Source organism: Entelurus aequoreus, linkage group LG09, assembly GCF_033978785.1.
Source record: "Entelurus aequoreus isolate RoL-2023_Sb linkage group LG09, RoL_Eaeq_v1.1, whole genome shotgun sequence".
Lineage (NCBI taxonomy): Eukaryota > Metazoa > Chordata > Actinopteri > Syngnathiformes > Syngnathidae > Entelurus > Entelurus aequoreus.
Genome location: NC_084739.1, coordinates 78,366,032 through 78,384,086, shown reverse-complemented (window position 1 = coordinate 78,384,086; position 18,055 = coordinate 78,366,032). Strand labels below are relative to the sequence as shown.

General features: G+C 35.6%; 1 protein-coding gene across 1 annotated transcript in view; it reads left to right on the top strand.

Moving 5' to 3' along the window:
* kcnq5a (potassium voltage-gated channel, KQT-like subfamily, member 5a) overlaps positions 1-18,055 on the top strand; it is a 218,619-nt gene that overhangs the window by 184,005 nt on the left and 16,559 nt on the right. The window contains exons 9-10 of the mRNA XM_062059509.1: positions 10,509-10,750; positions 11,612-11,720. Coding sequence (XP_061915493.1) covers positions 10,509-10,750; positions 11,612-11,720 — 351 coding nt within the window. The remainder of the gene's footprint in view (positions 1-10,508; positions 10,751-11,611; positions 11,721-18,055) is intronic.

The following is an 18,055-nucleotide window of genomic DNA, read 5'->3' as shown; positions in this document are numbered from 1 at the left end:
ATATATATATATATATGTATATATACATATATATATATGCATACACATAATTATTTATTTATATATTTTTTTTCTTTAAATCGCTATTTGAAAATTATAAATCAATTTAGAATTGGTATGAATAAGAATTGTGATATGGATGTGAATCTATATTTTTTGGCCACCTCTACCAAGTCAGTGTTCAAAAGTACTGTATATATTGACTGACTAAAATGAGTCAACACACATTTTGATTTAAAAAATATATAAATTGTTTCGCGTACATAAACAAGTGTATAAACACATTTGTAATGGAGATGTGCGGTAATCAATTACGCTTTTATGGTAATTATAGTTTGAATCGGTAATGCTAACCCTCGGGAAGGTTTATCATTAATACTGGGGATGGTTAGTGCGCTCAAACAAAATATTGCCAGTTTGTATACAATATTGACATGTGCTTATATTATCGTTATTGTTTTCTCTGCTGTGTAAATTCTCATTTGGTGTTTGGGAAGGTGCTAATTGTCAACTTCGTCATCACCATAACTGAAGACTCCTGTTTTGTTTGCGAAGGTAAATGATGAAAAAACACTATTTATTTATTCTTCTCCTCATATTGTTACAATTAACTCAGGAAGTATTTGAATATTACAGTCTGTTTCAGCATTTTCTATACTAAAAACAAACAAACGTGCCCGTCGTCTTCAAAGCAAACATTTAATTGGCCCGACAGCGTCTGCATAAATCCTTCACTTTAATTACGATTTACTTTCTTCCAAGCTTTCGTGGCGCAAAGCCTCATTTGCATTATTTTGAACACTTTCTACAGCGCTATTTCTTAGCTTCACCGACGCGCACTAAACCGCTGCCGGCCTTTGTTTGAGCAGACGTCAACAATCTTTTTATTTCAGCTTTCAACTATTTTATGTCTGTGGAATAAAGTGCAGAAAACAACCAAAAGTGAGGACAAGCGTCACATTTTAGCAGGAATTACTCTCTCTTGTCAGGGAACAAGACTATCGAGGCTTTAGAGTAGTCAGCGTACAGATTCTATACCGTTTTAACCCTAGATTTACTGTCGACTCATAATATCTGTTATTTTGTAAAAACACACACGAGTAACAATATAAGTAACAAGCATGGGGATGGTAGCGTCATAGCAGAAGCTACCGTATACTTCTACGATGGCGCCAATTATCCAAATCCATGGTTTTTAGGTTTATACGAGTTAAATTACCAAAATTGCCAGTATAAATTGTTATCATGCTAACGTAGTACAGACTGGTGTGGGAAGATGGCCGCCGCACTTGTGTCTGTTGGTTACGCGCTAATATCTTAGCATTATACTTGCATTGAACTAATTGTGTATGTTTGACCTTAAAAAGCATGGCTTTTGATGCAATCTTAGAAATATGCTAGCTTCTCTTATGTTAGCATGCTAACATAGATGACGTATGCTAACTTCTCTTATGTTAGCTGCCGCCAAGATGGCGCCAAATATCATTAGCCAGGATTTCAAAATATTAGCATGTTAGCGTTAAAACAAAAAATGTAATTACAAATATTTTTAGTAATTTTAAGTAATTTAAAATATTATACAAAAATTGTCTGTAAAAAAATAAATAAATATATATATATATATACTGTATATACATATACCAAAAACATTTTTTAATTAATAAATATAATACATTTTACATTTAAAGGAAATATTTACATATGTTTATTATAATTTTTAAAAATGCATGTTTAAAAATAGCATGCTAACATAGGAGAAGTTAGCATACTTCTATCCAAATATCCAAATCCATGATTTTTAGGTTAATGCAAACTCAATTAGCAAAAATGCTGGTTTAAATTGTTAGCATACTAACGTAGAACCAATTAGTGTGGGAAAATGGCCGCCCCGCTTGTGTCTGTTGGTTACGCGCTAATATCTTAGCATTTAACTAATTTTGTATGTTTAACCTTAAAAAGAATGGCCTTTGATACTTGATGCAATCTTAGAAATATGCTAACTTATCTTACGTTAGCATGCTAACATAGAAGAAGTATGCTAACTTCTCTTATGTTAGCATACGAACATTAGCATACTAACATAGAAGAAGTTAGCTGCCTCTAAGATGGCGCCAAGTATCAAAATCCATGCTTTTGAAACATTGGCATGTTAGCATAAAATAAAAACTAAATAATGTAATTTAAAAAATGAAATAAAAATCATTTAAAAAATGAAATAAAATACATTTAATGTAAAAATAAAATCAAATACAAAATAAAATTTATTAATTAATTAAAGATATATTTAAAATTTAAAGAAAAATATATCTGTTTTTTAATGAAAAAAAATAAAATAAAAAATGCATGTCAAAAATAGCATTCTAACATAGGAGAAGTTGGCACACTTCTAAAATGGTGCCAAGTATCAAAATCCATGCTTTTGAAACATTGGCATGTTAGCGTTAAAATAAAAACTAAATAATGTAATTTTAAAAATGAAATCAAAATAATTAAAAAAATAAAAATAAAATACATTTAATGTTAAAAAAAAAAGTAATACAATATAAAATGTATTAATTAATTAAATATATATTTAAAATGTAAAGAAAAATATCTGTTTTTTTTAATGAAAAAAAAAAAATTAAAAATAGCATGCTAACATAGGATAAGTTGGCATACTTCTAAGATGGTGCCAAGTATCAAAATCCATGCTTTTGAAACATTGGCATGTTAGCGTTAAAACAAAAACTAAATAAAGTAATTTAAAAAATTTAATAAAAATCATTTTAAAAAATAAAACAATATACATTTAATCTAAAAAAAAATTCAATATAATATAAAATGTATTAATTAATTAAATATATATTTAAAATGTAAAGAAAAATATATCTGTTTTTTAATGAAAAAAAATAAAATAAAAAATGCATGTTAAAAATAGCATGCTAACATAGGCAAAGTTGGCATACTTCTAAGATGGTGCCAAGTATCCATGCTTTTAAAACATTGGCATGTTAGCGTTAAAAAAAACCCACAAAAATGTAATTTAAAAAATTGATTAAAAATTATTTTTTTTTAAAGAAAAGAAAATACATTTAATGTAAAAAAAAAAAATAAATACACTTTTTTTTTTTATTCATAAAAGATATATTTAAAATGTAAAGATTTTTTATTTTTTTTACTTACAAATATTAAAATAAGAAATGCATGTTAAAAATAGCATGCTAACATAGGAGAAGTTGGCATACTTCTAAGTCAAGTATCAAAATCCATGATTTTCAAGGTTAAACACAAAATTTGGTAATATTGCCAGTATAATGCAAAGATATTGGGGCGTAAATGGGTTATATTTGTATAGCGCTTTTCTACCTTTTTTAAGGAACTCAAAGCGCTTCGACACTATTTCCACATTTACCCATTCACACACACAATCACACATTGATGGCGGGAGCTGCCATGCACGGCGCTAACCAGGCCCATCAGGAGCAAGGGTGAAGTGTCTTGCTCAAGGACACAACGGACATGACTAGGATGGTAGAAGGTGGGGATTGAACCAGTAACCCTCAGAATGCTGGCACGGCCGCTCTCCCAACTTTGCCACGCCGCCCCCAACCAACGTCCGTAACCAACAGACACGAGTGGGGCGGCCATCGTGTCGATAGCAAAGTTTGCGGAACATGGTTCAATTTCCGTTCATGACGTCCGGGAGCTCAATCAAAGCGTGGCGCGCAGACAGAAATAGCCGATAGGTCACGCTTGCCGCGGCTGCCGACACCTTCAAAGACTGTTTCAGCGTGCACACAGAGGCCGGACAATAATTACCTGGTGGTGTGCTGCTGGGAGCCATGTTTATTAAAATGGAGCCCTGCATCGCTTGTCAAAAAAGGAAATGATTTCCCTCACGGCCCAAAAGCCAAACACAGTGAATCACGGCGTGGACGCTTGGTCACAACGCAGCAGCGTCATGGAGACTCAAAAATGTGCCCTCTTTTACTGTGTGTACTTTGCTCCAATATTGTGTGTGTTTGTGTGGCTGGGGACTCCACTCCTCTTTTAATATCCTTCCTCCCTCCTTCCCTCCTTCCTTCGCTCCAGTAAGAGTGGCGGGAAGTTCTTCCGAAGGTATACTAGGAAATACAGGAGGTACTTCCCAGCATCCTCGCTGCGCTCCAAGCTGTGGGAATGACTGACTAATAGCATGGAGGACCACGGAGCCTGTTTCTCTGTATGGAGAGTGAGACCTCGCACTTTTGACAAAAAAATATACGATGGCTGACACGAGCAGCATAAAGCACACGAAACGGAACAAACGCTGCAGGATCAAACACAAATTGAAAAGAAATCCGTCCTGATACGACTTTTTCACTTCCAATACGAGATCGGAGCTGTGAGAATGTTCCGATTATGCTTTTAAACCGATATGATATCGACAGGAATAATAGAGAATGCTTTTATTTTGAAGTGTGGGGTGTTAGAACAATTATCAAGTGAAATTAATCAAACAGAAAACCATATAATAGATAATCTATTTATTATTGACGTTTTGAAATGGACGTATGCTGTCTTTAAATTGAAGTGGAGTGGTAATTCAATAAAAACAAGGCAGAGGTTTTATTTAACAGCTGTAACATTACAATTATCAAGTGAAATTAATCAAACAGAAAACAATATAATAGATAATCTATTTACTATTGACGTTTTGAAATGGACGTATGCTGTCTTTAAATTGAAGTGGAGTGGTAATTGTTTTTTTTTTTTAATGACAGATCGTGGTCACAATAATTCATTCAGTAGCGTAGTAGGCCTAAATATTCATTAAAAACAAGGCAAAGGTTTTATTTAACAGCTGTAACATTACAATTATCAAGTGAAATTAATCAAACAGAAAACAATATAATAGATAATCTATTTATTATTGACGTTTTGAAATGGACGTATGCTGTCTTTAAATTGAAGTGGAGTGGTAATTCATTAAGAACAAGGCAGAGGTTTTATTTAACAGCTGTAACATTACAATTATCAAGTGAAATTAATCAAACAGAAAACAATATAATAGATAATCTATTTACTATTGACGTTTTGAAATGGACGTATGCTGTCTTTAAATTGAAGTGGAGTGGTAATTCATTAAGAACAAGGCAGAGGTTTTATTTAACAGCTGTAACATTACAATTATCAAGTGAAATTAATCAAACAGAAAACGATATAATAGATAATCTATTTATTATTGACGTTTTGAAATGGACGTGTGCTGTCTTTAAATTGAAGTGAAGTGGTAATTGTTTTTTTTTAATGACAGATCGTGGTCACAATAATTCATTCAGTAGTGTAGTTGGCCTAAATATTCATTAAAAACAAGGCAGAGGTTTTATTTAACAGCTGTAACATTACAATTATCAAGTGAAATTAATCAAACAGAAAAAAATATAATAGATAATCTATTATTAACTTTTTGAAATGGACGTATGCTGTCTTTAAATTGAAGTGGAGTGGTAATTGTTTTTTTTTAATGACAGATCGTGGTCACAATAATTCATTCAGTAGCGTAGTAGGCCTACATATTCATTAAATACAAGGCAGAGGTTTTATTTAACAGCTGTAACATTACACACAGTTTGAACGGTAATTAAGTGATTATTTGGCGTACCCCGAGTGGTACACGCACCACAGTTTGAGATTCACTGCACTAACCTATTTATTACTAAAAATCTGAAGTGGAAATATGTTGTCTTTAAGTTGAAGTGGCGTGGTAATTGCTTTGTAATGGCCACTCGTCATCACAATAATTCATTAAATTACGCTCCAGTCGCAGAAAGTTGAATGGTGCGGACACGGTTGTTACTGGATCATTTCTAGTACGCTTCTGCCTTGGAGACTTTGTATGTGTAAGTAATATGCAGCTATATTTATGTGATACTTGTTTGTATTGTCATATTGCTCAATTTTATTGGGACACTTATTACGTATGTCGAGCTTGTGTGCTATTGTGCGCTTAGCTGTTGTGTAGCCTGGTCGTAGTATTTCATAGTATTTCAGAGAACGTCATTGTTAAGTTAAAAAATATTAATAATAATTACCTTTTCATTCCGCCAACTTTCTTCTGTGCATTCCGCTCATGCACGCCTGATAAATCCTGGCTACCGTCCTTTGTGTTCCACAAACTTGCAGCATTTATCCCATGTGTTTGTTTTTATGAGCTTTGTGTGTGTTTCTAAGGATTCGTAACATTTTCCAATTGGTTTTGCTTTTGATCCTGCAGCATTTGTAATTTGCAACGTTTTCCCGATACGTGTGTTTAATGGTGTTTGACGCGTGTGGTCGTTGCTGCCCGCTTTGCCCCGTCGGCCAGCATCCTATCAGGAGGCAGGATTTAAAAGCCAGTCCAAGTATGCAAATTGTTTGTCAACTCTCAAAAGACTGTTGTGAAATTCAAAGTTGAATTGGAAGACATTTTGAGCAGACACTAATGATTTCTTCATTAAAAATATTCCTCGTTTTGCTGCATTGAATTTAGTAGGACGCTGTAAAGAAATTGCATTTTAATTGGTAAAAATGTAGTTGCAAATGTTGATGCGTCCTCCTCCTGCAAGCATTTTCATGGCAGCATGTCAGCCATTCTTTTTCTATCCGTTTATTTTTCCTCCTCATTTGTCGTGCATCGCTGTGCGGGTTTGAGCATGTTGCAGGAAAGCGCCTCACTTTAGATTTTTCTACAACTTCCTACTAAACTTCTGCCAAAATGCAGCATCTAAGAACAATATGAGATTCAAATGTTGAGTTGGGAAATGTTCTTCATTTCATAGTTTGATTAAAATGTAATAATACTGAAGATTTCTTTTCGGAGTAGGGGATGACTAAATGTTTGTTTTCTGACCCTCTGGCCTGCTGCAATGCATGCTGGTCCTTCTCCAGTTGCATAAGCCTTGTTTTGGGGTTCTGGGTTGTCTGCATCTGCTACTAAAAGCTCTTATGTGCATTTTCCCATCTTTTAGGGCTTTTTATGTAGCCGTTTGTGTTTTAGAACAAGCAAATATTAATATCAAATCAAAAGACCTCCCTATTATCATGAAATATAGTTCCGATATAAGAAGAAAAACCAGGTATCATATTTGCCCGTTAAAAGCTCTCATGTGCATTTTCACATCTTTTAGGACTTTTTATGTAGCCTTGTGTGTTTTATAACATGCAAATATTAATATCAAATCAAAAAACTTCCTGTTATCATTAAATATGGGTCCGATATCAGCAAAAAATCAGGTATCGGATTTGCCCGTTAAAAGCTCTCATGTGTATTTTCATTGTATTTTAGGACTTTTTTCTGTAGCGTTTTGTGTTTTATATCGAACAAATATTAATATCGGATCAAAAAACATTATTTTATCATTATATATGGGTCCGATATCAACAGAAAATCAGGTATCGGATTTGCCCGTTAAAAGCTCTCATGTGTGATTTTTCACGTCTTTTAGGACTTTTTATGTAGCCTTGTGTGTTTTATAACATGCAAATATTAATATCAAATCAAAAAACTTCCTGTTATCATTAAATATGGGTCCGATATCAGCAAAAAATCAGGTATCGGATTTGCCCGTTAAAAGCTCTCATGTGCATTTTCATTGTATTTTAGGACTTTTTTCTGTAGCGTTTTGTGTTTTATATCGAGCAAATATTAATATCGGATCAAAAAACATTATTTTATCATTATATATGGGTCCAATATCAGCAGAAAATCAGGTATGGGATTTGCCCGTTAAAAGCTCTCATGTGCTTTTTCACGTCTTTTAGGGCTTTTGATGTAGCCTTGTATGTTTTATAACATGCACATATTAATATCAAATCAAAAAACAGAATTTTATCATTAAATATGGGTCCGATATCAGCAAAAAATCAGGTATCGGATTTGCCCGTTAAAGCGCTCATGTGCATTTTCATTGTATTTTAGGACTTTTTTCTGTAGCGTTTTGTGTTTTGCAGAACAAGTAAATTATGGTATGTTTTTTGATTCGATATTGATATGTAATATGGGTCCAATATCAGCAAAAAATGATGTATCATATTTGCCACTAAAAGCTCTCATGTGCGTTTTCATGTATTTTATGGCTTTTTTATGTAGCCTTTTGTGTTTTATAACGAGCAAATTTTGATATCGGATCAAAAAAACATGATTTTATCATTATATATAGGTCCGATATCAGCAAAAAATCAGGTATCTGATTTGCCCGTAAAAAGTTCTCATGTGCATTTTTATGTCTTTTAGGACTTTTTAATGTAGCCTTTTGTGTTTTAGAACAAGCAAATATTAATATCGAATAAAAAAAAACCTTCCTATTATCACTAAATATAGGTCCGATATCAGAAAAAAATCAGGTATCGGATTTGTCGCTAAAAGCTCTCATGTGCATTTTCACGTCTTTTAGGACTTTTTTTCTGTAGTGTTTGGGTTTCATAGCAAGCAAATATTGGTATCGGATCAAAAAACATTATTTTATCATTATATATGGGTCCAATATCAGCAAAAAATCAGGTACTGGATTTGCCCGTTAAAAGCTCTCATTTGCATTTTCACGTCTTTTAGGACTTTTTATGTATCCTTGTGTGTTTTATAACATGCAAATATTAATAACAAAATCAAAAAATGTCTTATTATCATTAAGTATGGGTCCGATATCAGCAAAAAATCAGGTATTTGGATTTGCCCGTTAAAACCTCTCATGTTCCTTTTCACGTATTTTAGGACTTTTTTCTCTAGCATTTTGTTTTTTGTAGAACAAGTAAATTATGGTATGTTTTTTGATTCGATATTGATATTAAATATGGGTGCTATATCAGCAAAAAATCATGTATCGGATTTTCCGCTAAAAGCTCTCATGTGCATTTTCACGTATTTTAGGACTTTTTTTCTGTAGCGTTTGGGTTTTACAGCAAGCAAATATTGGAATCGGATCAAAAAACATAATTGTATCATTAAATATGGGTCCGATATCAGCAAAAAAAACAGGTATTGGATTTGCCGCTGAAAGCTCTCATGTGCATTTTGACGTATTTTAGTACTTTTGTTCTGTAGCCTTTATATAAATATTAATATCAAATTTTAAAAAATCCTATTATCATGAAAAATACGTCCGATATCAGAAAAAAATCTGATTCTGATGTGTATTTTCACATATTTTAGGACTTTTTTCTGTCTCATTTTGTGTTTTACATCAGAAGCAAATGACGATTTGATGTTTTTTGTTTTGATATTGATATTAAAGATTAAGATTAAAGTACCAATGATTGTCAATTTGTCACACACACACTAGATGTGGTGAAATTTGTCCTCTGCATTTGACCCATCCCCTTGGGGAGCAGTGGGCAGCAGCGGCGCCGCGCCCGGGAATCATTTTGGTGATTGAACCCCCAACTCCAACCCTTGTTGCTGAGTGTAAATATGGGTCCGATATCAGCAAAAAAAATCAATCGGATTTGCTACTAAAATCTCTCGTGCATTTTTACGTATTTTAGGCCTTTTTTCGGCAGAATTTTGTATAATAAGTAAATTATATGTTTTTTGATCAGATATTGATATTAAATATGGGTCTGATATCAGCCAAAAATGAAGGTCTCGGATTTGCCGCTAAAATCTCTCATGCATTTTCACGTATTTTAGGGCTTTTTTTTCCCCCTGGAGCCTTACCACTGATTTACGCATTATTGACTAGTAATGCAACGAAAATTGAGCCGCCGAAAATGTACTATGCTCACCGAAACCGGATGTTGTGATGATGTATCCACTTCAGCTTTTCCTGCGCAGAAGAATAACGTAGCCCGCCCAAAGATGACGAAAAAGTCGCATTCAGGTGGCATTTCCGTTTAGACTGCAGTCACGTTTGAAAAGATCAGATTCCATCCGGACTCGGACTACCTCTTGACGTTGCCCAAATCTGACGCAAAAATATCAGATTTGAAGCACTTTAGAGAGTTTAGACTGGCAAAAAATATCCGATCTTTATCACTTGAAGGCAAAAATAACAGATTAGGTAAGCAGTGTAAACAGGGCCAAAGACACGGGTCTCCTTGCTAAATAAATAAAACATAATCCAAGGGCAGGATCAATGGCTAGCATGAGTGCCAAGGAGACGCCAGAACTTAAAAAGCCTCTTCTGCCGTCATAGTTGAAAAGCACTTCTTAATGTTTGTTTCCTTAAACAAACATTAGAGCCATGTAGACGAAAGCTAAGCAGGTTTATGTTTAGTATTCTGTTCCTTTACTGGACCCAAACTCAACCGTGACGATGGCGTACTGTCACATCCTACTATGGTGTGCTGAAGGACTGGCGAGCAAGCAGGCTTCTGCTCGTTTGTTTTGGGCATGTCAGATGGTGTTTGCTTTGAGGGAACATTCTAGAACAGGCTGTAATTTTGTCCATTCTTTTCTCCTCATGTCCTGTCCTTTCAAAACTCACAAATCACTTCCCATAATTCCCTCACTGCCTCCCGACCTCCGTCGGGCATCCGCATCCACCGCTCCCTCGACCCGTTTCGCCACGCAGCCAAAAGCTGAGCTTCAAGGACCGAGTCCGCATGGCGAGTCCCCGGGGACAGAGCATGAAGAGCCGGCAGACGTCCATCAACGACCGCCAGCGCTATTCCCCCGGCAATGAGGTGGGGGGCGGCGCCGAGCTGATGAGCGGGAGCCCGGCCAAGGTGCAGAAGAGCTGGAGCTTCAACGACCGGACCAGGTTCAGACCCTCGCTGAGGCTGAAGAGCCAATCACGGACCGTTGCTTCAGACGGTGAGTTGGACTGACTCAGTGTGTGTGTGTGTGTGTGTGTGTGTGTGTGTGTGTGTGTGTGTGTGTGTGTGTGTGTGTGTGTGTGTGTGTGTGTGTGTGTGTGTTCTTGTATTTCTACCCTTCTTGAGACATCAACAAGGAAATGTAGCTTCCATATGAGGAGGTGTGAACAAGGTAAGACCAAATTCATGGTCCCAATAACATTGTATCTAATAGAGAGCCATATACTAGAGTCCGTGAACATTGCTCCAAAGTCAGAAATACGGAAAAACCATTGAATCTTAACAGAGAATGTCTCATTTGCACCCCTGGTGGTGAAATCTATCAAAATGAGGGTGGTCCCAAAAAGGAGGGATTTTGCCAACATATGAAATAACAAGTGTGTGTAAGAAATTGAAATGCTCCCCCTTTGGCCAAAATGAATTTAAAAAATGTTTATAAATATGTATATAGAGACATAATGTAATAACACAAACATTTTTTACTAAAAGCTTACCTTTTTCATATTTGCATAGTATGTATATATTATTAATGTTGTAAATACACATCTTTATAAATCTAGAAAGGGTGGTCCTGAAGAGGTAGGCATTTTTCTCATGTCTCAAGAAGGTAACAAATACTTGTGTGTGTAAGCAACAGTGTGCCATCATTGTGTGTATCTCTTCGAGCAAGCTTGTGATTTTTAAGGCGTCCCATTTGGATTAAAAAAATAGAAAAACATTCCTCGAACACAAGATGCCTTCGTTAAGGGCGGTTCCCTAATGGCGGGGTCTGCACCTGTCGCCCCAAAAGTCGTAAAAAGACAAACATTGTGTACAATAAATGTTTTGTTTTTGACAAATCGTCTCCTGCGGCTCTTAGTGGACGCCGGCATGACCACGGAGGATTCCCAAGATGAGAGAGGCTGCCATTGCGACATCACCGTGGAGGATCTGTCCACGCCACTCAAGGGGGTCATCAGAGCTGTCAGGTGAGAGCTCAGATTAGGGTTGGGTACCGTTCACATTTGAACGCATACTGTACCTATTCCCGGTGCCTTGGAATTAGAGATGTCCAATAATGGCTTTTTTGCAGATATCCGATATTCCGATATTGTCCAACTCTTAATTACCGATTCCGATATCAACCGATACCGATATATACAGTCGTGGAATTAACACATTATTATGCCTAATTTTGTTGTGATGCCCCGCTGGATGCATTAAACAATGTAACAAGGTTTTACAAAACAAATCAACTCAAGTTATGGAAAAAAATGCCAACATGGCACTGCCATATTTATTATTGAAGTCACAAAGTGCATTATTTTTTTTAACATGCCTCAAAACAGCAGCTTGGAATTTGGGACATGCTCTCCTTGAGAGAGCATGAGGAGGTTGAGGTTGGGGGGGGGGGTGTATATTGTAGCGTCCCGGAAGAGTTAGTGCTGCAAGGGGTTGTGGGTATTTGTTCTGTTGTTTGTGTTATGTTACGGTGCGGATGTTCTCCCGAAATGTGTTTGTCACTCTTGTTTGGTGTGGGTTCACAGTGTGGCGCATATTTGTAACAGTGTTAAAGTTGTTTATACGGTCACCCTCAGTGTGACCTGTATGGCTGTTGACCAAGCATGCCTTGCATTCACTTGTGTGTGTGAAAAGCCGTAGATATTATGTGACTGGGCCGGCACGCAAAGGCAGTGCCTTTAAGGTTTATTGGTGCTCTGTACTTCTCCCTACGTCCGTGTAAACAGCTGCGTTTTAAAAAGTCATCAATTTTACTTTTTGATACCGATAATTTCCGATATAACATTTTAAAGCATTTATCGGCCGATAATATCGGCAGTCCGATATTATCAAACATCTCTACTTGGAATTGATACTGGTGCTTTTGTGTGTTAATAAATAATTTGTTTTGATAATAAAATATATTTTTTATTGCAACATATAAACATTAAGCTGATTATGTTAACTGCTGTCCAGTTACAGTATATTTTGTTTTATTATCCAGTGTTTCCCATAAACTGCCAACATACCTATGGTGGTGGGGGCGTGGCTATGGGCGTGGCTATGGGTGTGGTCACCATGACATCATCGAGCAATTTGCATAATTTACTACAATAATATGATTTTCTCTAAAAAGGCTCAAAAAATGTATACTGACTAATTAATAATAACAGTTTTGTTTTAAACGTCCGTCCATCCATCCATTTGACAATATAATTACAACACTTTGTGTACATATTCATATACAGATTTGAACAATAAGTTATTCACTGAAATATATTTATTAATCGTGGTTCTTACAAAAAATATATCTTATAAAATATAAAAGCTAAAATGTCTCTTAAAGCTCTGCCCCTTTAATTAGTGCATACTAAATAATTTAACTTTAGCCTACTACTACAACCATATTATTTACCAGCAACATAAAGTGAAACAGAGGCAGAGGTGTCCTGCCACAGTCAGTAACAAATAAACAGAAAACAGTAGTGGTCAAATACAAATAAGGCAACAAGAGAAGTATCCTACACTTCTCTTTTGTAAAGTAAATCTGAACAGCCTATATGGGCATCTACATCAACTATATGATTTGCCTGAGAAGCTGGACAGGACAAAAAAATAAAAACAATTTTTTTTTTTTTTTTATTTTTTTTTTAAATTTGTGGCGGACGCAATTCTTTCATGGCGGGCCGCCACAAATAAATGAATGTGTGGGAAACACTGTTATCACATTTCTGAGTCTCAATTACGGTTGCAAGTCCAAGACACTAAATGGCAGTAGTGTATAGTTTATATATGGTGTGTTGGCTCGTCACTTAAGTCTTTGCTGTCTAGTCTTTTGTTGCGCCCTAAAATGTGTTAATACTGTAAGTATTGTAATTATTATGCACCAGCTGTGTGATTGTAATGTGCATCTTAGTTGTAGTTTTCATCAAGAAATGTGGAGATGTTGAAAATGCCATGTAAAATCGCTAATGCTAATCAGTAGCATGTCAATAGCAATGTATACAGGTATTTTCCGGGTTATAGATCGCGGTATTTAAGCCGCATTCACCAAATTTTAGAATAAATAAATATGTTTACATTCTGTGTGGAGTTTGCATGTTTGCATGTTCTCCCCCCTGACCGGGTACTCCGCATTCCTCCCACCTCCAAAGACATGCACCTGGGGATAGGTTGATTGGCAACACTAAATTGGCCCTAGTGTGTGAATGTGAGTGTGAATGTTGTCTGTCTATCTGTGTTGGCCCTGCCATGAGGTGGCGACTTCTCCAGGGTAGCTGTCCAATGTAGCTGATATAGGGTCCAGCACCCCGTGCGACTCCGAAAGGGACAAGCGGTAGAAAATGGATGGATGAATGGAACAGGACTATAAGCCAGAGATATATACCAGTACAAAATAATATGTAAAAGTTTATTTACATACCTTAATTGTTTCCAAACGGTGCCTGTAACACGGCAGTAAAATGGCTGATCAAACAAAACAGAAGTCATCGGCATGGCCCCACTAGCTGCGAAAGCTAGCTCTCCAATCAGCTAATTTGACTCAATAACTTCACAGTGACATTTGGGGAATTTAAGAAACTAAAACGACACCAAAAGAATGCAGCTGTAAGTTAATAATACTAACACAGACACTTGTAAACTTATTGGCATACTCGCTTAGCTTGATTACATTATGATAGGGCCTACAAATATGCATGAAAACATTCCTACAGACATCACACTTGGGATGGTTTAGTAAATAAAAATGGTTTTAGTTATATTGTAAAATTAATGAATGTTGCTTGGAGAGATGAATGAAGAACCTTTTCGAGCAGTAACGCTATGGATGAATACTTCCGGTTCAGGGAACGATACAGGAGATACATTTTCAACCTGAAGCACCTGCAGTGAGCAAACCCGTCCAAAAGATGGCGCCATAGCACACACACTAACACACCTTTTCAGTGTCTCTGTCTGTGTTTTATGAAAAATATTTTTTGGCAACAAAACATTATGGCCGTTAGCGAAGAAAAATCCATGAATTAGCCGCACCTTTTTATAGACAGCAGAGTTCAAAGCGTGTGGAAAAAAGGAGCAGCTTATAGTTCGGAAAATACAGTTTTAGCATCAAGCTAGCTAATTTTTGGAAAAATTGAGTGTTTTTTTAATCAATATCTTTGTTGGCCCTGAAAAACTTGCAACATTAGAGGTCATTTGGCTGAGGCCGCTTTCAGTGCTGCTGGAGTGATCGCCAAGTGCCAAAGTGCGTCACGCACAACCCAGGTACCGTAACATGGCTTGGTTGGATTTACGTGAATCGGTGCCCGGTAGGATTGGCGGGATACGATCGGTGCCAAAAAAAGTACCGGATTTGGTACCTAGCTAAGAAAGTTGCTTGGATGGCAACATATGTTGCTCCAAAACCTGTATGTACCTTTCAGCATTAATGGTGCCTTCACAGATGTGTAAGTTACCCATGTCTTGGGCACTAATACACCCCCATACCATCACAGATGCTGACTTTTGAACTTTGCACCTATAACAATCCGAATGGTTCTTTTCCTCTCTGGTCCGAAGGACACAACGTCTATAGTTTCCAAAAACGATTTAAAATGTGGACTCGTCAGACCACAGAACACTTTTCCACTTTGTATCAGTCCATCTTAGATGAGCTCGGGCCCAGCGAAGCCGGCGGCGTTTGTGGGTGTTGTTGATAAATGGCTTTCGCTTTGCATAGTAGAGTTTTAACTTGCACTTTCAGATGTAGCGATGAACTGTAGTTACTGACAGTGGTTTTCTGAAGTGTTCCTGAGCACATGTGGTGATATCCTTTACACACAGATGTCGGTTTTTGATGCAATACCGCCTGAGGGATCGAAGGTCACGAGCATTCCATGTTGGTTTTTGCTGATTTCTCCAGATTCTCTGAACATTTTGATGATATTACGGACCGTGGATGGTGAAATCCCTAAATTCTTTGCAATAGCTTGTTGAGAAATGTTGTTCTTAAACTGTTGGACAATTTGCTCACGCATTTGTTCACAACGTGGTGACCCTCGCCCCGTCCTTGTTTGTGAATGACTGAGCATTTCATGGAAGCTGCTTTTATACCCAATCATGGCACCCACCTGTTCAAAATCAGCCTGTTCACCTGTGGGATGTTCCAAATAAGTGTTTGATGAGCTTTGCTCAACTTTCTCAGTCTTTTTTGCCACATGTGCCAGCTTTTTTGAAACATGTTGCAGGCATCAAATTCCAAATGAGCTAATATTTGCAAAAATTAACTAAGTTTACCGGTTCAAACGTTAAGTACCTTGTCTTTGCAGTCTATTCAACTGAATATAGGTTTAAAAGGATTTGCAAATCATTGTATTCTGTTTTTATTTGCCATTTACATACCGTGCCCACTTCACTGAAAGATATATTATGAGAAGTGAGTTTAACCCTGAATCGAACCTAATCGTGAAGTGCTCAAAGATTCCCACTTTTAGTGAATATCTTTATCGAATGCATAATAGAATATTAGAACATAATAACATGGATAATATTAATAATAAAATCATTGAAAACGAGACAAATACTGCACTGTAATACACATGAGAAATAAATAGGACTTATTTTAACACTTAATTTAGGCCAGAAAAATGTTGAATGTGCTTTAAGAAAAAATCTGCAGTGTAGTAAAGCCACATTATTTGAAATAAATGAAACGAATGTGGTGATAAGCGACTGTTTTCTTCCTATATTTCTAAGTAAGATAATTTCAACAGACGTTGCTGCTGTATCTGCTGAGTGCAAACATCTGCGTGGGCATTTATACCTGGAAACAAACAAAAGAGGAACAGGATAATGGATGTGTTTACTAAAATGTTTTTAAAGTATACATTTCCTTCTATCTTTGTGTTTTTGGAGAGGTTTCACACTGCTGCGCACAGTTGTGTTGTTGCACCACCCCTCTCCATTACAGCGGCACCCTGGTGGGACAGCGTTTCGTCATTCATATCTCAGCAGAAAGAGAGTGCCAGCCGATCCAAATATTGCACGGGCAAAAGTATTGGGACACATTCTGGAGTGCGTTCGTTTGGCTCGTCCTTAATGCTTTTTATTTCCCACTATGTTGACCTACATTGGATTGCTTTGAGCATCTTCAATGTGCAAAATGGAACCTTTTAATTTTCTATATGTGACCCTCGTAGGCCTGGGCGATATGGCTGTAAAATTAATCGCGATATAGGTTTTAAATATACTGTATGTATATATATATACATATATATATATATTTTGTTTTTAATGTTTATTTACATACCTTAATTGTTTCCAAACAGTGTCTGTAACACGGCAGTAAAACGGCTGATCAAACAAAACAGAAGTCATCGTCATGAACCCACTAGCTGCGGAAGCTAGCTCTCCATTCAGCTAAACTCAATGAGTCCACGGTGACGTTTTGGGGAATTTACTGAGGAATTTGTGAAACTGGAACAATACAAAAAGAATGCCGTTGTAAGTTAATAATACTAACACAGACACTCGTAAATGTGTTAGCATATTAGCTAACGCTAACGACGCTAGCTTCATTTCATTACGATAGCCCGTACAAATATGCATGAAAACACTCCTACAGACATCACACATGGGACAGTTTAGTAAGTAACAATTGTTTTAGTTATATTGTAAAAAATACAAACCTTGCTTGGAGCGATTAATGAAGAATCCGTAAGAGAAGAAACGCTATGGCTGGAAGACGGAACGGCACTTGTATGTGTGTGTATATAAATATATATATATATATATATATATATATATATATATATATATATATATATATATATATATATATATATATATATATATATATATATATATATATATATATATATGCATGTACATATATATATATGTACGTACATATATATATGTGTATATATATATATACAGTATATATATATATATATGCATGTACATATATATATATGTACGTACATATATATATGTGTATATATATATATACAGTATATATATATATATATATATATGTATGTACATATATAAATATATATGTACGTAGATATATATATGTGTATATATATACAGTATATATATATATATATGTATGTACATATATATGTATGTACATATATATATATATATATATGTACATACATATATATATATATATATATACTGTATATACTGTATGTATATATATATATATGTATGTACATATATATGTATATGTATGTATATATATATATATATATTTATATATGTATGTATATATGTATGCATGTTTGTATGTATGTATGTATAAATGTATGAATGTATATATGTATGCATGTATATG